This window comes from Microtus ochrogaster, unplaced genomic scaffold, assembly GCF_000317375.1.
Source record: "Microtus ochrogaster isolate Prairie Vole_2 unplaced genomic scaffold, MicOch1.0 UNK12, whole genome shotgun sequence".
Classification (NCBI taxonomy): Eukaryota; Metazoa; Chordata; class Mammalia; order Rodentia; family Cricetidae; genus Microtus; species Microtus ochrogaster.
The window spans coordinates 5,427,656-5,449,913 of NW_004949110.1; the positions used below are offsets into that span (position 1 = coordinate 5,427,656).

The window sequence follows — 22,258 nt, forward strand, 5'->3', positions numbered from 1 at the left end:
AAGCTTTCACAAGTTCTTATGTCAATCATGAGAATAAACAAGTAAAATGATCAGGCCCACTTCACGACTTTCTCTAACATACCTGCTATTTAAGTCAAATTAAGCACGCTTTCAGGGCAATCAATTCAGAATTAAACCACTATTTTTAGATGCAGATGTAAATGCTTCTTGAGATATATGGGGAGTGGTACCTCTGCCTTGTGGCACTTACACTCACAGAATTTAGCATCAATGGGCATACTGCAGATCTTTCTGGGGAACACATTCTTAGGATAGATATATTCTGTGCACAATCTAAAACATATAAGCTACACATAACATGTCATTTTAAAATTTGCAGATCATTAAGTTCATGTTACCTAAATATTATGGCAGTTAGAAAAGATAAAGTCTTATTAATAAAACAATTTCTGGTATCTAATACCTCCCTACACTCCTGGAGAGGCTCGTCAAGGCTCTGCTAGCCTTTATTGGAATGTTAGCACAGCAAACTTGATAAAAAGCAGTTTCCTGAACGCTTTAATAAACCGCTTATGCCTGGTAGCTGCCGCACACTCCTGTAAGATATGCTGAAACAAACAAATAACTAATACCACTTCTCATGATGGGAATATTCAGCTGGTAAGGCAGTTGATCTGCAGCGGTGTTTATTCAGGGCAGTGTTTCAGCTGTATGATGTTTTTAATCAGCTAGGCTCCTCCAAATTCATGTTTTACAGCTCAGAGAACTCCAAAGGAGCTTTGCCAAAGTCCCGAGGACATTACCACAAAGCTGCTATTTCTGAGTAGAATTTAAAGTCTCATTTCCTTTTCAAATCCCATATAGTTATAGATCTAGTCTAAAAGTAGTTTTAGGGCACATTCCTTCTTGCACAAAGCTACGGGCTCTAACTGGCAAATACATCTAAAATACAAGTGTGATCATGTCCGCTTGGCCCGCCTTCATTTTCTTAGAGGACTTTTTCTGACAGTTTTATGAAAAGTTCTTATGTTTGCTCAGCTCTATTAATTTGCATAGACTTAAGCAAACAAACAAATAAAAAAACACACTTTGAACTTGGACAACAAATCTCCGGGCTCACCCTACACACCTTATTTCAGCTGCTCATGGTCAGCAACATCTCCTTCCAGAAGTCTTCACTAGAATTCCACAATAGCAGATGACAACTGGCAAAGATATTTTACTTTATACCCTTATTATTTCAAGACAGGGTCATACCATGTAACTCTGGCTAGCCTTGAACTATGTAGACCAGGCTGGCCTCAAACTCACATGACCCACCTGCCCCTGCCTCCCAAACAGGATTAAAGGTGTGCACTGCCATGTCGGGCATTTACAATGTTTTCTTCTAAGGGAAATGAGAACAAAAGGTTATCCTGGGTTAGCAGATTAAGAAGTGACCGATACTGTGTAACACACACCAAGAGACCAAATGGTAACCAAATGTAGTGATTTTTTTTTTTAATTTTTAAAAACTGTTTAAGTGGTTTTGTTTTTGTTTTGTTTTACTAAAGCACAGGATGCTTCCACCATCAGTTCCCAGGAATAGTGACTATTTCTTTAGTACCATGAACGAGTCACTATGCCGCTGCGTAGATGTCTGCCCCACCAGCTCCATACCCTAACCTGATCCCACAGCCCAGCTTCTTCCTCCTCTTCTACTATGTTATCACGCCACACCAAGTTTTAAAGCCCCAAAATGAGGTTCTTTATTCTAGGATAATCTGACAACACTGTTAACTAAGAGAAAAACAACATTCAAAAACCAAATCAGCAATTTATCTCCCCTCCTGCTTTGTAGCAAAATGATTATCAAAGCAAGCTCTAAGCTTAGCAAGTTCTGAAAAGTTCCACTCCTTTCCACGAGCCAATAAACACAACCAGAAAAGCATCTGAGCATGGTCATTAATATTAATCTACTGCAGTTTCAAAACAGTTTGCTTCCCGAGTACATTTTGCCAGGCTATGACGTATTGGTGTGAAACTACATCATACAAACCATTAGAGAGACCACAGAGCACACCATGTAGTACAAATGGTAAAGAATTTTAATTAAATGTTTTATATTTCACTTTCTAGATTAGTCAAACAGCAACAAAGCAGAATGTGGCTGTAAGGGGCATGGCAGAGGGAGAGGGGAACTCAGTGGGTACAGAGTTTCAGTTTTGCCATGAAGGAGTTATATAGGTTGGTTGTACAACAATGTGAATATACCCAACACCAGCAAACTGTACATTTTAAAATGTTTAAGATGGCAAATATTGTCAAGAGCATTATCATAACTAAAACAAAACCTGAAAAAGGAACCAGTGAGTTTTTAGTGTGATGAAACCATGTTGATTTTAAAAATCAAAACACATCACTAATTAACAAGTTGATATTTACAGCTTGGTGAATAGATGGCCGTTATTTTATGCTGAAGTCTGAAGTTTTCCTTGGTGAAATAAACAGAACTTTAACATAGAGAATAAGTGTATGAAATTTCCTAGTTAATAGGGAATCAGCTATCACGAAACTATCTGGTGAGAATGTAAGAGCATAAAATGTCGCAGCTGTGTACCTACAATGGACAGACATGGATCCTCGCATCACCGTTCTGCATGGGAGAAAGCTGGTGAAAGCTAGGTTACCCTATAGGGCTCCCAGTAGAAAACTGTATGCAGAAAATTACATCAACAGTCTAAATTTACCATTGAAAACAATGTATTTTATTTAAGTAATTAAAAATAAAAAAAAGCAATAAAAGTGAATTCTATGAGCTTTGTTTGCGACTAATCTTCACATCTTGTTTGGAAAGCAGCTCCACTGGCCATCCATGGAGTCTACCCCACTCAGGGCACTTCCGCGGAGCCGCTTTCCTAGGTCACTCCACTTCTAGAAATCTGTCTTTTCTGCTATTTCAAATCACCAGAGACAACATGTAAGACCCTGCTCAAGTGAGAATACCTCTAAGCACAATTACATATGAAAGTGAGGACATTTTATCTACAAAACTAAACAGATTACCAATATACACATAACTCATTTACACTGGAGATCCATGAGGCGGTACTGAATCAACAGAGGCACTGAAATCAGCAATGGAACAAGGCTCACTTGGAGCAGCAGCGCCTTCCCATCTCCTCGCCTATCATTACACTCCCCTGGGATTTATAGTCGTGTACTAGCTAAATCCTAGAAAGTTGATAAAAAAATGAAACAGTCGAAAAGATAAGAAACACTCCCTAAAATCTATCCCAAAACACGCACGTGAGACGTGGAAACACCAAACTTTGTTACTAATCACAAGACCCTTTAAACTTACAGTCTTCACAATATCTGCGCTGAATTCTCTGCGGCTGGGCTTGTCCACTAAAAGTCAAACAGTTGGAAACAAGAGCAAAAGGCTTATTTCTAAAAAGTATTGTTTTAGAAAAGTGGTACTGTTTATTTTTAAAAACAATTTTTTCTGCTAAAGAAATCACACTGCTGTGGTCATCAGAATAGGTTAAAGCACTTTGGCAGAGGTTTATCTGCCCTCATTTTTAACCATGACAAACTATTATTGTTCTGTAATTTTTCAGAACTTATACCACCATCACAGCAAAAATGTATAGGATATTTCTAATAAATCTAAATTTGATCATAAACAAATTTATTTAAAGTATTTTTAAGTACTCAAGAATATTAAAGAATGGGGGATACATAGGTCAGAAGGAAGTATGTCCTCTGACACTCTCTAAATGGAACACAATTCTCAGGTTAAGACCACAGGAATGGTCTGCAATAAAGAAAATTGGGTCAGCATAGAGCAATTTCTACAAAATTTAGCAAAAAAAAAAAAAAAAAAAAAAAAAGCCAAAAATATTGTGAACCAAATAAAAGGATCCTTTGGGATCAGGGCTTTCTGTCTGCCCCAATACTTTAATCTCCAACTCCCTAGAGACAGAAACCCCCACATGCTGACTCACAGCAATACTGAAATACAATGCCAAAGAAAACCAAACACAATCCTTTTAAGTCACAGGTCTCTTTGGTAAAAAAACCGACCACCACGTAACTTTCCACCTGTGTGCAGAGAAAAGTGAGACAGCATTGCCTTGGTAAGGGACCCCTGTTTTAGGTCCTTTGAAGGGATAGACCACAGAGGCTCTGCTCACATATGCAATTTAGTAGACAACAGCTTTGTGCTACATAGCTGGAACCATCTTTCCTGTAACTCAGATCATTTGTGAACATTTTAAGTCAACTCACAGCAACTATGCTATATGTTCTTTAGATATGAAAATTAAGCTATTAGGAAAAATGTGCAGAACAGCTTACTTCTTGTAAGAATGTACCAGCTCCTAATCCCACGACACTTACAAGGAACATGTTTTTCAGATAGGCTCTCTGTCTTTTGCCCAAGCTGGTCTCAATTCCTGAGCTTATGATCATTGTGCCTCTGCTGGGAACAGCTATGTGCCACCCGAATCCATTGTAAATTTTAACAGCTTATTCTAGATGTTTCCTCATAAAGTAAAACTGGAAATAACCTAGTTAATGCTATTTACAATTCAAGAAAACAAAATTCAACACAACTTAATATATACATTAAAAAAACTCCAGAAAATATTCTGTCAGGTCTAAGTAATTTCCCATCTACCCAAAGGGAAGCCAAGTCTATCTGCAGCAAAATTTAACTATAATAGCGATGGATCCATTGCAGTAGAAAACACTACAAATGAACACCCAAAACCAAGCTCAGGTTTTTTACTCAAGAGAGAAAAGTAACTAGCTATCATAACTTGCCTGAAAAAAAGAAAACTACTTTCTGACCAATTATTTCTTGGCCTATCCAAAGACCCAGAGAAGAAAAAATGTGTGCCTTCTGTAACAGCTGTATTTATAAAGGTCTTTAAGTATCAGCACCAAATGTTCACATAAATTATTCTAAGCAACTTTAAGTATTTAATATTTCCTAATAAAGTAGGTAAACAAAGGACTGAACAATATTTTCATGCTAAGAACCACTAATGTCTAACAAAATGATTGGCTCATTTCTAAAGCTGCTGGGGATGCGCTGGGTGGGGAAAACAAGCCTTACTGTACAGCTGACGGGACTACTCCCTATCAGGGTCAGGAAGCCTTATTCTGTGATTAAGCAAAATTAAGTAAACAAGGTGAAATGAGTTTTAAAAGTAGGTTAAATAAAACAATCTGTTATTAGAGGAAAAACAAAACAACTAGCCACATAAAGTACCTAAATGAAAGACTGAAAGCAAGATTGACAAATACAGTGAAAGTCTGAGTCTATGTCACCCTTTATTATATTATATTCACTGCAGTGTTTTGATCAACATTCACAAGTTTTCCTATTTCTCCCTCAGACTACAGCAAGTTCTTTCCTGTTCATAACAGAATTCAACTCTGCAAATGGTTTAAGTCAACTTTTTGCACCTTGAATTTACAAACCACCGAGTGTTAAAATTGCCTGAAAACCATTTAATTTTTAATTTTATTGAAAGCTGTACTTCAAACCCAAACCTTCAAAACAGAAAAGCTGTTTTAAATTTGTACAAATATCATGATACCAGTGTTTTAAAGATAACCTACAGACAATTATAAAAAGGCAACTATTATACAAAAGAATTCTATGGCAAATCTTTTTTATAAAATCTTTTATAAATAAACTTGCTTCATGATAGAAGATAAAAATTAAATCTACCCTAAAAATACGTAATTGCTCAGAAGACGGGTTGAGTGCTTTTGAAATCATGCTGCTTCTTTGAAAAATGAAATTTTAACTGGGCAACAAATACCACATCATACCCACTCACTCAAGCCTTCTCATCTCTGGGTATGGAAACCTTACGGGTTTTATTTTGGTAGCCACCTTAGTAAACATAAAACACTAGCTGCTTTCACACTGGAGCTTGTACAGTGCACTAGGTGTAAAAAACAGCAATAGTGCCAAATTCACTTAGTAGGTCTATAAGGGACTTGGTGTCACCAACTGGGCAAAAAAACAACATTATAGTTTTCTGTTCAGATTTTATTTGAAATCTAATTCAAATTGTCAAAGCTACAAAAGAGGGGAAGACATCTGTATTATGTGTCTAAGTCACAACATCCTAAAACAAAATACTACTACTGCCAGCAGATCCATTATACACATTTCTGATGAAATTCATTAGCACAATAAAAATTTCATCTTGAGAAACAGCCACAACAAAAGTAATTTATACAATATAAAACAATGACAGGTCTACAGATGCAGTTACTCATGAGTTTACACATGCATTCACAAACAAACAAACAAACAAACAAACCCAGGAATGCTCTTTCATTAGAATTTTGTTTTTGTGTGTGTGGTTTTTTTTTTATTAAAAAAACAAACAAAAAACAAACAGACCATTCAGGCACAAAACAAACTTGCATTTCCAATAAGTGACAGCATCTTAAAAATATATGTCAGTGTTTGTTTTTCTTTGACTTTTTATGAGACCTGTGTGGAGACCGGGACTGGGATCTGGATTTCTTTCCTGATTTCTTAGGCGACCTAGACCGAGACCGCCTAGACCTTTTAGGCGTCCTTGAACCAGATGGCGACCTGCAGAAACAAATAAATAAGAACAATATCTGAGTACTTGCCTTCCAAAACTGCTTACATTCTTATATGGCTTAAGATAAGCTTCAAGTGGGCATATAAGCCACTAATAAAAGAGCAAACTCAAATTTATTCTTACTGTATACACACACAGATTTATTTTGCACTTACCATTCATGTGTGATCAGTCGACAAATCACACATGATATAAAAAGTCAGATTTCTGAACTTTACTACCGCTCTACTGAGAGTGTGTATCTTTAATAAGCTCCCCAAGAAACTAATACCCCCAAAATTTGAACCTGTAATCCACAAGATAAAATTCAAGGTGGGAACTAAGACATTCACAAACTTTAAAAGCACAGAAGCTGTGCATTTTATGATTTTGTGGGGGGAAAAATTTTCTTACTCAAGGTCATTTGAAACAACATAATTTGTTGTTTTTGAGACAGGGTCTCCCAGATAGTAAGTGGGCTTAATCGCACCTGACAGCACATCTCACCCCAGTAATTTTGCTAAGTTTGTTCATGAAGATTTTCCAAATAAAAAAATATATACACACACATACATATGAGTATGTGTAGTCTTGAAGAGGAGAAAGTAATCTATTACATAAAGACTGCACAGAAAATGGTTACAATAATGAAATATTAGCATATATATTCAGGTGCAGCTCAAGAAAATTTCCCTCTGTAATATCAATATATTTATGAACTACTTTTGTGGAATTAAAAGGCTAAATAAAAGTATGAAAGTGTGTATTGAAGAAATGATCTACATAGTATTCTATTTCCTTACCCACATACTTGCTTCTGTGGGGAAGAGGTATTCCTTCTCTTCAGTTCTTACAAAATCTAAGGCTATTTATTACCCAGAAACAAAGATCAGAATGAAAAAGTAACACCCCATCCCCAACAGTGGACAGCCTTTAACTGCTAGAATTCTTCTATACCTGAACCATGACAAAACTGGAATAGGAGCAAAAGAGATAATCCAAAATAATTAATAATTTTTCTGGTTTTTTGAAATCTTAACAAAAAGGGTGGGGGCAATCACATCCTCTCCAAAGCTGTAGAACACTGGTGACTGACTGACCTGCAGCTAAGGGTGAGTTGCACTTACCTTTTGGCTTTCTTGCTAGCATCTCTAGGAGAATCTTTGTGAGATGACCTGGACCGTGAGCTTTCTTTATGAGATCTTTCTGAGCGTTCTGACCGCTCTGATTTTGGAGATGGGGACTTCACTCGCCTACCACTGCTACTCCGAGATGGGCTGGGAGAAGTACTATGCCGTCTTTTCCTACAAAACAAAGCACATAAACTCTATAAGTGACGAAAAATACTTAAGTATTCATTTTCGATTTTTACTGAATTAGCTACAAATGCTTCCCAGCTTACACTAACTTAACTCTCACTATTCATACTAATACTATTTTCCAACAACAGTCAATGTCCTTTATTTCATAAACAAGTAAGTTTATGGGCAAAAGACAGTTTGCACAAAAAACAAATGAATTCGATTCTTTTTTTTTTTGCTGTAAAAAAGAGATTACTAGGAAGATGAAGAAAGTCTGACATTTTGGACTGGATAACAATGAAGATTTTTTTTTCAGTGCTAACTTCTTAATGTGGTACTTTTACTGAACTTAGATGACCACTTAACTGGCTGCAGGTGAAGTAGAAGGGAAGAACTAAGAAGAAAGGTAGAAGTGTTTTAATAGGTGGAGCAATTGGGTGAAAGATACATGGGGATTATTTGACCTATTCTTATAACTTCTATGAAACCGAAATTACATCAAAATAATAAGACAAAAAAGGTTGTATTTCTTTGTTAACCAATCTGCACAATTTTGCTTTTTACAAGTATGGACAGAGTGATTATGACAGGTTTCTCATTTGCAACCATTGGTTTTTACAATGTGGAAAACTTTGATCCTATTTACTGAAGCAGCTGCTTCGCTCACTAGACATTTAAGAACTATAGAAGTAGAACATGGCATGGTCCAGGGAGGTGGTTCAGCAAGTAAGAACTCTTAACCTGAGCTTGACACTCTGGAACCTACATGGCAGGAGAGAACCAACTCCCACAGCTCTCTTCTGACCTCCACAAGATAACGATGGCATGTACATATGTACCCCAAAGAATAACACACACACTAAACAAATAAAATAAAAAGTAAATAAAAACTCAAAGAGAAAAACTGGAACCAAGAACTTAACATGACAAGCAAGCCACTGTGGCTTCTATATAATCTTCTTTCATGACAAAAAAAGATGCTTACAGTGGAGTCGAGAGGCAAATATCACAAGTTCTTATATAAGTTGTGGGGTTGATATCCAATAGTGTAATTGAATTCCTACAAGGAATTAAGGCTGAGGATACCACATGAACCAAGTAAAGAGATGATGTCCTAATTAGTTAAGCCAAAAGGCAACTGCCACTCTCTCAGTTAGTTCTGCCTCCTACAGGCAGAAGCCAACCAAGTATGTTTACTGTGAAAAGGCACTTCCAATTTGTTGCTACTAATGACAGAAATACTTTAAAACCTAACAGCACTCCAACTCTGAAACAAGGCAGAGTAACTACGACACGCCATACCTTTCTTTTCTTGTTGGAGTACATTCATCTTTCTCCTTCTTGTCTTTGGATCGGGATTCCAATTTTTCTTTATCTTTTTTGTCTCTTTCTCGTTCTCTTTCTAACTCTTTCTCCTTTTCCTGTTTTGTTTTTTAAAAGAAAATAATTGTTTTTAAAAAATGTCAGTCTAGGCTATCCTATGTGTCCAATCCCAGTTTCTCTAAATAGTAATTAAGGTATGTTTATCATTTTCATTTTCAGAAAATATCTAGCCATTTCTCATATACCACATCATCGTCATCATCATCACCATCATCATCATCATCATTGTTGTCCTTGTTTAGCAGCAAAATATTTCCTGAGTGCTCATCACAGCCCAGACAACATAGTGACAATTTTCCAAACACTAAGTCATTCTGTGATCCTTTACCACACTATCACTCTCAATCTAGATATGGAAAACCCGACTCAGAAAGTTTAAGCACAATGACCATGGTCACACCAGAAAGTCAGGAACTCAGTCTAAGAGTTCCTATCCCTTCACATCCCTACCACATCAAAATAAGGGAAGAAGGTAGAGAGGGAGGGAGAGAGAAGTAGAAGGGGAGGGAGGGAGAAAGAGAAGGAGGAGGGAGGGAGATAGGGAGGGAGGGAGAGAGAGAAGGAGGAGGGAGATGGGGAGGGAGGGAGAGAGAGAAGGAGGAGGGAGGGAGATGGGGAGGGTAAGGAAAAAAGAAATGAATCAGGAAGAGCTAGCAAGCAACATAACTGACCTTCCCATCACAGATTTCAAAAACCTAGTTATAAAAGCAATTCTGCCTGTATACAGCAGGTTCACTTAATAAAACATTCTTGCCAAAGACTTTATTATAAGTAATGATAAAAGGAAATGTAATCCTTACTTATAAACTGATTATATAATTATATAAACCAGAAAAATAACTGTTCATTCCTAGTTGTCCTAACTGCCATTTCTCAATAAAATTCTAATTTCTATTAATAGCAGAACAGTCAAAGTAGTGGCTAAAGATACTGAACCAATTTAGTTCTTTAAGAGCAGAAATAGAATTTATTTATAATTGGCATACATCAAAAGTGTTATCTAACTGCTGCTTCCTATTTTTAAAAAGAAATTCTTATAACTAAACACTAGCAAATTCTTTTACAGAGTCAGACCAAAACTACTTTGTCTTGTGGGTTATAAACAATCCTTTTAACAATGGCGCAACTGCACTATTGCAACAAGAGAACCACACAGACAATACCTAGGTCAAGGTGCATAGCTGTGTTCTAGTGAACTTTATATACAAATTGACAGAGATCATAGTTAAGTGACCTTCAGCATATGCCTTCTAAAACCACAATCTTGTCTCCAAGTAACACTCATGGGATACAGAAGACTAAACTGGCAATTGACATATCTTTTAGTTTGTACTCACTGAGATTCAGGGAACATTTCAACATGTCATCTTCAATGCAGACTAATAACCAGTTACCATCACCAAAGGGACTCAAAAGGGTATATATAGACAACTAATACCATTTTAAAAATAATCTCATTTATCTTTTCCCCAAGTACATCACAGAATATAAATCCAAGGAAATACAAAGGAGATCAACTTCTCTTAATGATACTCAGTATACACTTACCTGAATGAAGATAAAATTATTTCTTGATTGACTATACATTTTATAGAAACTATACTACAATTAGTCTATTTTAAACATTCTGATTTAAAACTACAGAGCAACAATAATAGCAATCCTATCTATGACCCATCAGAGAAAACTCCAGTGGCACACAGCAGCGATGGCATAGGATTCCACAGTCAGCACAGCTGTCCAGTCACTTTACTAGGCAGCTCCCTCCCACCATTTCTGTACCTATAAGCTCCTAGAGATGCCTTTTTCTTGTTTGATACTGTTACTATCACTGTAATGATGGCCAAGGTACAGGACAAAATAGCAATTACAATGGAAGTCCTGGGCATTTCCATAGTCACCACATGGGGTCCTAGTTCTAGTGCTCTGCACATCCCTAACTCATTGAACCTAAAAAGCCCAGCACTCCCTGATGCCATAAGTATTCTACCCCTTACTATACCATCCCAAAAGCAGGATTTTCCTCATCTTCACCTTCATTAGTGTTGCTTCCTAGGACTCCTAGTTCTTACTAGCATCAATGCAATGTCTTCCCATAGCATTTTCCAGTTAAGAAAGCATATTCTTAGCAAGATTAGCTAGTCCATGGGTAGTGCCCAGAATAAAATATTTCTAACCATCATTCAACATTTATACATTAAAGACTATTGTTTGCAATGTACTTCCCTTTAGTATGCTATGACCCTAATAGTCTACAGATAGGTAACTGTGGAAACGCTATTACTGAATAAACATATTCCTTACTCGTTGCAACAATTTATCTCTGTAGTGCTCGACTTGTTCCTGGAAGCTCTGGCCTGGTTTTTTAGGTCTCTTTCCAGATTCCAATTCATCTTGAAACTTCATAACTTTGAGCTGTAAAATAAGACATTTTTTATAAGAATTTTCTATAACACTTTCTCAAGCACTGCTTTTCTCCTACAGCAAAGCAGTGACTGGTTAGGACATGATCAAAATATAACCACAACAGAAGGTCTGTTAAACAAACCCTCTACACAAAATTCAAGCCATCAAATAAAAACACAATATTCTCAACTTGGAGAAGATTAAACCATAGACTGTTTTACATCCTTAAGAACATACTTGTTAACCTAACAGTGCCAGTGAATTTGATATCTAGTTCTCCAAATCAGAAGGAAAAAGTGAGTATAGGCAAGCACACTTGGAGAGTCAGCAGGACATAAACAGAAAACAGGTTAAAAGCAACAAGAAAAACAATGTTGGTGTTCTAGTTACAGCTCCTTAGAACAACATACACTGCTGCATGGTATGAAGGCTCCACTCTATTTACAGCAGTGTAACCACGGACCATCAAAACACAGACTTAAACCATATTCACACTGTACCTTTTAAGAAGAGTAAATTTAAAAAATTTAAAAAATTTAAAAAATTTAAAAAAGATCAGAATTTCTTGCTTCATTTCTTAAAATGTATCCCTTAGAATATCCATGGTCTGTATTCTGTCAATTACATTTTAAATAAACGCTGATTGGCCACTAGTCAGGCAGGAAGTATAGATGGGACAACCAGACAGGAAGTAGAGGTGAGTCAAGGAGAACAGGAGAATTCTGGGAAGAGGAAAGCCCATTCCTCTACAGTTGTGAGCCCGCCAAAGAAGAAGCAAGATGTGACTGCCTCGCTGAAAAAGGTACTGAGCCATGTGGCTAGCTAGCATAGACAAGAATAATGGGCTAATATAAGTTATAAGAGTTAATAAGAAGCCTGAGCTAACGGGCTAATCAATTTATAGTTCATGTAGATCTCTGTGTGATTTCTTTGGGATTTAACGATTGCGGGAACTGGGCAAGACAAAAATTTCAGACAATACCCTAAGCTTATATGATATTTCCTGTAGTATGCTAGTAGACCACTTACATATTCATTCTAACATTTCTGGCTAATTCTATGCAAAAAATCACAGATTCACACATACTTGCAATGGGTAGCAATCTGAAAGCCTACACCCACCATCACAATTCCCCTCAGAAAAACCCAAACATGTAAAATCAGTAACAGAAAAAGAAAATATAAGAAAAAGTGAGACTAATTTCACATTTTATTCTGGAGATTTAAATATTTTGACCAACCCTTACTCCCGGAGACAATGTCTTACAATCTATTCCAGGCTGGCCTCAAACTGGTGACCCTGACCTTCCCAGTGCTGATTATAGGGGTGCTGTGATTATAGGTATGCATCACCTTGCCTGAGTAAAACTTTTACAATTCTGTAAAGACTACTAAAAAAAGATAAACATGGGCCAGCGAGATGGCTCAGTGGGTAAAGATGCCTGCTGCCACATCTGATGACCTGCTCCATCCCAGGGACCCACATGCTGGAAAGAGAGATCCACAGTTGTTTTGACTTCCATTTGACTGATGTGAGACATAAAATAATAAATGTAATTTTAAAACTTTTTGAAGAGAATTAACTCATGATAAAACTTAAAGTAAGACACCAGGGTTGGAACGATGGCTTGCTGAGAAGATCAAGTGTCATGCGAGCCTGACCACCTGAGTTCAACCCCCAGCAGCCATGTTTACCTGGATCTGTAATGCTAGTACTCCTACATGACACAGACATGACAGAGTCACTGGGAAGTCTGCAGGTCACTTATCCTGGAGCACACAGAATGGCAGAAATAGTAAGACCTGCCTCAACAAGGAATAAGAGAACAGACTTCTGAAATTGTCCTGACTTCCACACAATGCATCTGCTCTCTCCTCCCACCACATCCCCTGGACAGACAGACATACACCCACACACACATGCATGCACATGCGTATGTGCGCGCACACACACACACTACAAAATTACTAAAATAAAAACTGTGAAAGCTTCCAGGAGCTTAAATGTCCATGAAAATTTAAAAGGTAACAGTAGTCTCCCTTTCAACTAAGGGCAGGAAAGTGATGAGTGAGCAGCACACAGACATCCCACACCTGTTCAACCCTGTCTACGTAAGAAATAAAGAGAGCGTCCTAGCAGGCTAATATCTCACTCTGCTCTATGTGTAGATATGCATTTGAACAGACTATATACTTAGTAAGGCATTTAGGAAATGAAGCCTGTGCATTGGGAAAAGGTTCTAATCCTCTCCCTGTCCCACAAGTTAAAGAAGTATTGTCACAATATATGAATTCATGACTGTATCTTCTAAATTCTTTGATTTTTGTCCTTTTTCTACCTAGTTCACTTCCATAGCAGTGTTTTATAAACCAGAGACTAAGATTCTCTCCATCTTTTCCTTCAAACAAACCTTAAAATTAGTCTTTACACTTTTCATCTCTTAATGAATTATACATTTTAAAAGACGTCAGACACTAAATTGAGAGAAAAAGCAGGATGATGCAAATGCCTGAATTCACCACTGTATGACTCCTCCTCTAACCAAATTCTGTTGTATAGAATGTAATGTTGGTAACTGGCTTAAAAACTAAGTTAAATAATAAACTGAATTTTTTGTTTTGAATAACTCAGTTCTTATTCCTTAGAGTAGCCAGCACCCTTGGTTTCTTTTTTTTTGTTGTTGTTGTTGTTGTTTTTGTTTTTTGTTTTTCTTAGAGTCTCTTACTGAAACCCGGAGCTCAACAATTAGAACAAGCTGGGTGGCCAGAAAATTCTGCAACTTCTGCCTTATCCTCTCTGGTGATGCAACATCGCATGCACAATACCGAGCCCGAATATTTACATGTGTTCTTAGAATCTAACTCAGGTCTTCAAATTTGCATGATGAGCTCTGTAGAGACCACACTGTCTTCCAGCCTATTTTATTTTGAGACAGAGTCTCACTATGCAGCCAAGCTAGAATCAAACTTGTAATCTCTGATCTCTGCCTCTTGAGCGCAAGGATCATAGGCATCAGCCACCACATATGACTAAAATTATTTTTTGAAATCATTATAAAATCCCACCTTAAGAGTTCCTGACACTAGGACCTAACTAGGCCCAAACACAAGTTAAGATACCCATAAAAAAAGTGACCACACTTCTCAACACAAAGGGAAACAGTCAATGCAGATGCTGCCTTGAGACAACAACCAGGCTCACATTCTCACTTCAACAGTCTTTTGTTAGGGACAAGCAGAAAAGGGTCCCCATCACCAAAGACTTTTCTTGATTTTTGGCTCCCAGCATTCTACTCCCCAACCTCTGTTGGCAGAACCTGGGAAAGCAAGCAGCACAGGAAAAAAAAGTACTAGCCTATTTATCACCACAATACATGGTTATAGGTTTTCACGTGTTTTTGTAGAGAATATGAGTATTGTAAAGACACACGTCCATTGTTTCGGTTGTTTTTTTTTTTTTTTAATTAATCACTGGTTTAAGGTTGAGCTGTTAGGCATTTTTATAAAGACACCACATTTGAGGGAAGAAGAAAAACTGTAGTATAAAATACAGTATATAGTAAAACTACCTAGAGAAACTAATTTAGAACTGTATTCTTTACTTAAACAGTTCTCTAATAAAAGCACTGGATTTTAAGACCCAAAACTGATACTCAAAGGGACAGGGAAGCAAGGTAAAAAAGCATGGAAACAAGTTTGTGAGACTTGAGTTTTGATTAGTCTGCTACCTGCTGTGAAACCGCTCCATGACTTAAATGTCCCAGAGTAACAACAGAGAAGAATCTAGGCACTATCAAGATGAAGACCTACCTGTCTTTTAAACCTAGGATTTGGCTTATTTTCCAAATTCTGAGATAGATGAGAATTATGATAACAAAGGGATAGGGAAGCAGACTCTAAAAGATCACATACAGTGCACACACAATATACACCACATATATACAGAATTTGAAAATGATAATGCTCATAAAACCCAGCTAACAAAGATACATTATATGGTTTTCTTCTCTTTATATTAATAAAGAAACAGAACATTCTAAACGAAGAATTAGGCAGTCCATATTGGCATTTTTTAATATTTGTGTGAGTGCAGACATGCCATGGAAATTCATGTGGAGGTCTGATTAGGATCTGTCCCTCCACCATGTATGTTATAACCATCAAACCCCCAGGTCATCAGCTTGGTGGCAAACACCTATTCTCACTGAGTCATCCCTTCTCCCCCAAGCCCTATACTGACATTGTAACTCCAATTATCAAGAAAATGTATTTTTATTGAATGCAGTCTTTATTTCTACACCCTACTCCCCAGTCCTGAGGATTGAACGACCAGTCTTTTACATGCTAAAACAACTACCCTATCAGAGAACCACATCCCCACCCCCCACCCCCCTGCCAGATACTCAGTGTTGCTTTCTTTATAGTTTGAAACAGTCTGCCCAAGCTGTTCTTGAGCTCTCTAGGTAGCCCAGGTATGTCTCTACTTATCCCCTTCCTGACCCAGGCTCCCAAGAGTCTGAGGTTACAAACATGTACCACCATGTATAGCTCATTTTTACTCTTAGTAGCTGTGCCAAATTAGGAAGAGCTGCTCAAGAAGACAGAGGGGGTTATACGTTACAAAAGTTTCACAGGAAGAAAAAGGTCCAATAGTGAGTGTGTTCACCTCTACACAACACCCCATTCCTCTAAAATTGTTAAGAGAACCAAGGAGTATCCTATGGAGAAATTAATTAAATTACTAACTAAAAGCTTATCTCTACATACTAACTAGAATCATGCTGATTCTACACAGGGTTAAAACAAAATGTTTTCTTTGGTTTGGTGACACTAGGGAAAGGGGTAGTGGGAAAGAATACGCCTTCAGTGATTATGTAGAAAAGTAGGAAGGAGATCATCCAAATACAGCATGTATCATAAGAACCAAGATGCTGGCACATAGCAGGCATTCCACATTACTATTAAGTGGGGACTATGGATTGAGGACTCACATATTCTTTTCAAGTTCTAGACTAACTGGCCATTTTGCTGGGAAAGTTTACCACCCTGAGCACTCAATAATGCTTTTCTCCTCATGAGGTCCTGTCCCTCCCTGAGGATCTATAACAGTTAAAGGTTCTCATGTGGAGGAGAGACTTCCCTGTAAATAAGCTCTTACCACTCAAGATCCCAAAGCAAACCTAATGAAAATTCATTGGGAGACGCACACATTCCAAGCACTGACAGACAGACAGACAGACAGACAGACAGACAGACAGACACACACACACACACACACACACACACACACACACACACACACCAGTCATGAAAGTGTAAGATTGATTGGAAACAAGAAGATGCTCAATGGAAGTGTGGGGGGTGGAAGGGACAAAGGATAATGGGAGTTGAATATGATCAAAATACATTAAATCAATGCATGAGAATGTCATAAAACTCATTATATAGAGTTAATAATATGCTAATAGAAACCATATATTTTAAACTTCCCCAAATGCTTCTCTCCAACAAGTCCAAGTAGCCTGAGATACAAAACAAACAGCATTGTAAAAAAGGAGTAAGAGAGGAGGGCACAGTTTGCCTGAGATAGTTTGGTTTTTTTTCTTCTTAATATTAAGACTCAGGCAATGTATGCACTATACCCTATCATAAAACCTTTCAAAGAAACCACTATAATTAATAAAATGTAAACCTAAATTCAATGTGTCAGAAAATATTTTATTTTTACCTAGTTATATATGGTATGCATTCAAAAATCAAATGGTTTTTCCTATTCCTTGGAATCCATTTCCCAGAGGCTCTCCTGTATGCCATGCATTCGAACAGAGAACAAAATACACACATACACACATCCAAATAAAATCATAGAGATAAGTGGGACAGGAAACAAGGCTAGTGTTGAGAAAAAGGGATACTTGAACTAAGAAGCAATGTTAACTCGTTTCCAAGCATAAAGAATGCTGTGCCAAGAGGAAGCTGACTTCGTGTGGAACGTTAAAAACTACTAAAGTAGTTTTCATTTGAATGCAATACAAACCTCAATTTCACGAAGCTTAGCTCGTTTTTCTTCACTCATTTCTGAGTATTTAGAGAACTTAGACTCAGTCATTTCTTCTCTGACAGGGTTAGAATACAAATGATGCTCTTCTGATTTGGAACTCTGAGTGTCTTCTTCATCTTCACTTTCTTCTTCTTGACTTTGGAAACAGAATACACTACATGTCACAGCAGGGAAACAAAATACTGTATTTTACAGTTTGGGTATTTGTTTCTCATTGTCCTGGACCTTAAATGATAGTGCAGAACAACTAAAACATTTTCTGCACATATTTTAGACAGTTCTGAAAAACGTATCCTTCTACAGAGAAAGTTGAGTTTCAATATAATATAATCATGCTTTTAATAAATTCTGTGGTAATGTTATCAGTGTGCTTTTCATTCTGCAACAGTCATCCAAGGAAATAAAATGAAGAACAAATGGGTGTTGCATACGCCTCAGTTCAGTAAACTCATGAAGGCTTGTGCATAAAAAGCCCAACGTTCAGCCCTCCTTCTGTAGAGTATACTCTAGAAAATACATGATTTTGTCACACTCCCCATAAAAACACGTAAGGGCATCAATCCAACAAAGGACCCCACCTGATTAGCACATTATACTAAAGCACCACATAAAGTTTGAGCATTAAAAACCTTCACCTAAGGTTATAGCTCATCCTGAAAGCTAGCTCTTTATTCAGCTCTTATTTTATTTATGTTTATAAAGTCTGTACTTTCTTTTATTTTATATTCATTTATTTGCATGTATGAATATTTTGTGTACCCATGCCTGCTGCCCATGGCCATCGGGAGAGGGTTTTAAAACCCCTGGAACTGAGTTAAGAATGGTTGTGAACTTCAATGCAAGTACTAGGAATCAAATCCAGGTCCTCTTCAAAAGTAACAAGTAACAAGTGCTACCTGCTAAACTTTTATGAAATGTGGAATTTCAAAATTCTAAATCTATACCAAATTCATTACAATGCTACGATTTTTAGCATTCCTTTCCATCTGCTACAAGTACTAATTTTAAACTCCACCACTACTAAAAATGCAATAGTTTATTATTATATGAAGCAGCCCTCAGCAAAAAGGCATTTCTGATCCAGCCACTAGAGAGTAGTAGTGAGCTGTAAGAAATGTTGAAGGACCAGGAAGCTTTGTGCAAATCAGCGTTCCTCATCTGCATAAGCCGATGCTTTTATTAACATGGGAGTTCTAAGAAAAATTAAAAACACAAATCCTACTTCTACTGACCCATGATTACTTCAACATCAATACTAAAATAAACTCATACAGTAACACAAAAATCAATTTTATGCCCCTAATGCTTTCAGAAAATGAACCTAACAATGTATCTGACATTCTCTGATGAACTTTCTACCCTTCACTGTAAATTGAAGAATTATTTGATCAGTACAGTATATAGTTAGCTAATATTTGAGATGTTGCTAACGACAGAGTCATGGATATAAAAGTCAACAAAACAGTTTCAAAGCAAACTAACCTGAATCATTCACTCTAGTATTCTTTAGTTCCTGAGACCTATCGCCAATGGTTTGCCACACTTCTACTTTCTAATCATTACCAACTTACTCAGTCACACCAACAGAACTGCCAGTTTCCCCATGCCATCAAACCGTCTACAAACTACTGACTGAGCACACACACTTCCTTGCAAGCCATCAGTCCCTCTACCACGTACACACAAATGCACATTCTGTGCTGGGACAACAAAAGGGCTTCCCCGATTTTCTTCTTCCATCTGAGAATAAAAGATTATAGTTTTTACAGAACAAAAAGTTCTTCCCAGAATAATCTTGATAGCAATTTTTCCTATTACAAAACTCGATTATTCAAGCAATGAAGCTTCATAAAACTTATCATACAAACTTTACATTCTTACTACCACAATGTTAAAAGCAAAAATACTTCTAATAATTGCAAAAGAGAAAACGATCAAAAATCATCATTTCTTTATATTCATAAAGCCCACTTATTCTTACCTCTTCTGACATGTTTTCATTTAAAATAACAAAATAGTTCTTAGCAATGCACTATCCCAAAGGAGTATAATCTTCCCACTTAACATTTTAAAAATCACTTTTTTGTGGATCCAAAACAATACTTGATGACAAAGATTTGAAACAAATACAACAGCTGAAATAATAGCTACAAGGCAGAAATGTATAGCCTCGGTTAGAAAACCCATCCATGTGAAACCTAGTGCAAAGACCAGAGACCAAAGCTCTTTATTCACTGGGAAAAAAAATGAAGACGAAAGGTGATTCTCTCACAAGGATTTGAAGGAGAAGTTATCCTCTTCACTATTATTTCAACTATAACTGTCAGTAAGAAAAAGGGGGTGTATATGTGCAGGGAACTGTGTGTGTGTGAAACTTAGATTCTTACTTTTGGTTTTCTTCTTCTTCTGATTCTTCATGCTGGTCAAATAGCTCCCACTTGGAAGTTGTCACAGCTGCAGAGGGAAAGGTAAATTAGCATTCTGCTACAGCACAGTAGAAGCCCAGCTTTAGAGCTGAAAGTTTATATTACAGAAGCTTTTATCTTCATCTTATCTTTTCATGTACTATACATCTTTTCTCATACCTACACTATCTATATAAACTCAGAAATGATTAAAAGCACTGTCTGTATTTCTATGGTGAATGGCATGACTTATTTTATCACATCAACAAATACTAACAGACATGGGTCCCAGTAAGTGTAAAGAGAAAGGCAAATGTTAACGGGATCTAAGAACCACTATGGGAGGTCAAAACTCAGTTTCTAAAACAGATTTCCAAATGGATGCTGCTTCCCATCTACACTTTCTATAGAAACACCTCGGCCTGAAAGGTTATCATGATTTCTCTAATTGTACTCTCAAAGCTTCCAAATTGCAGGATCTAAGACAATTACTAAAAGAGTAGTAATTCAATGAATTTCATCGAAATTCAATAAAGTCCAGTGAATGCTTATGACAGACCTAAAACATGATAGCACTGACTCTGAAGGCTGAAAACAAAGGTTTTACATACAAAGAAAATATACACAGGCAAATACAAAGGCACCAATAATTATTCTAAGAACTCAACTTTCTTCCCCCTCAGCAAGCGCTGGGGATTCAACCCAGTGCCTTACACATGCTAGGCAAGTACACTCACTACCAGTGAATACACCACTAACCCAGTACACAACTGCATAAAGCTCAGTATTTGTGATTTACTCACCTTGTGCTTCTAATTCAGATTCATCTACAGCCTCCCATTTTGATGGGGCAACTTTAAATATGGGTTCATTCTTCTTAGAGTCTTCAGTTGCATCCACTATTGAAGAAAAGATTAGCTATATATTAGGGGATGATTCAAACTAATGGGCTTATCAAAAAGCTAATAAAAGTAAGTCCACATGTAGGAAAACACTGACAGCATCAAGGATTATAATTAACACACTTTTTTTTCTTCAACCCAATTTTTAAGCAGTGCAAAGCTTTCTTTTATCATAGCAGACACAACCCAAGATCTCTAGGAAATGCCTGAGCCTACGAACACCTCGGAATTATGCTGTTTTCTTATCCACACATACTTATAAACAAGGCACAGTAAAAAAGTAATAGAAACAGTCATGGATGTACTCTGATACCTAAAACTTATGAATTTTTTGGAACTGTCCATTTAATATTTGTAGACCAAAGTTAGCAGCGGGTAATTTTAAGCATGAATAGCAAGGCAGAAAATGGGCTTAGAGGAATTACTGCATAGAAAATCAGGTAAAACACTTTAAGCATATGGAGCTGAGAGGAAAAAAAAATAATACTTAAATCATTTTCTAAACTAAAAATGTCATACTTTATCAACTCTTTAATGTAATTTTAGACAAGAGAAGAGACAACACTGAGCATCTGACATCATCACAAAATGTTGCCCTTAGCTTTAAGACAACTGAGACAAAAGAGGAATGTTGCTATTATGATAGCAGAGTGGCATCCTAAAAAAGAAAGATGACTGTAAGAAAGCCCTTTCCTTGCCACAGTGAAACATACTGCTAGATATCTGAGTTTCAAATATCAGAAAAATAACTTGACACAGTCTGAAACAAACATTTCTCCAGAACACCATCTGTGAAATTAAACCTCTTAGTTAGTCTTTATTTATTTATTTATCTATTTTTGATTTTTTGATTTTTCGAGACAGGGTTTCTCTGTGGCTTTGGAGTCTGTCCTGGAACTCGCTCTGTAGACCAGGCTGGTCTCGAACTCACAGAGATCCACCTGCCTCTGCCTCCCGAGTGCTGGGATTAAAGGAGTGCGCCACCATCGCCTGGCTTCTTAGTTAGTCTTTAAATGTTTGAAATTGGGACTTACAAGGCACTCCATCCAGATCATCATCAAGACTTTTTATAGGGACTCCATCAAGATCGTCAATGGGAGTAGCATCAATGGGAATCCCGTCCACATCTTCCAGAGGCGCACCATCAAGCTCTTCCTCAATGGGAGCACCATCAAGATCATCTGGGACATCCTACAGAAACATGCACTACTGTAATATTTTTTTGACTTGCTTAAGT

General features: G+C 37.1%; 1 protein-coding gene across 5 annotated transcripts in view; it reads right to left on the reverse strand.

The window, feature by feature from the left end:
• Positions 1-2,030: 2,030 nt before the first annotated feature.
• Positions 2,031-22,258, reverse strand: part of U2surp (U2 snRNP associated SURP domain containing) — a 54,876-nt gene continuing 34,648 nt past the window's right edge. For 3 of the 5 annotated variants that reach the window (XM_005366660.3, XM_005366661.3, XM_013353583.2), the window contains 8 exons: positions 22,056-22,212; positions 20,923-21,018; positions 20,102-20,168; positions 17,691-17,850; positions 11,552-11,662; positions 9,167-9,285; positions 7,691-7,867; positions 2,031-6,571 (listed from right to left, as the gene is read on the reverse strand). In XM_005366660.3, coding sequence (XP_005366717.1) covers positions 6,433-6,571; positions 7,691-7,867; positions 9,167-9,285; positions 11,552-11,662; positions 17,691-17,850; positions 20,102-20,168; positions 20,923-21,018; positions 22,056-22,212 — 1,026 coding nt within the window. In that variant the 3' untranslated portion in view covers positions 2,031-6,432. The remainder of the gene's footprint in view (positions 6,572-7,690; positions 7,868-9,166; positions 9,286-11,551; positions 11,663-17,690; positions 17,851-20,101; positions 20,169-20,922; positions 21,019-22,055; positions 22,213-22,258) is intronic. The other 2 variants (XM_005366662.3, XM_026789003.1) reach the window with 1 other exon arrangement.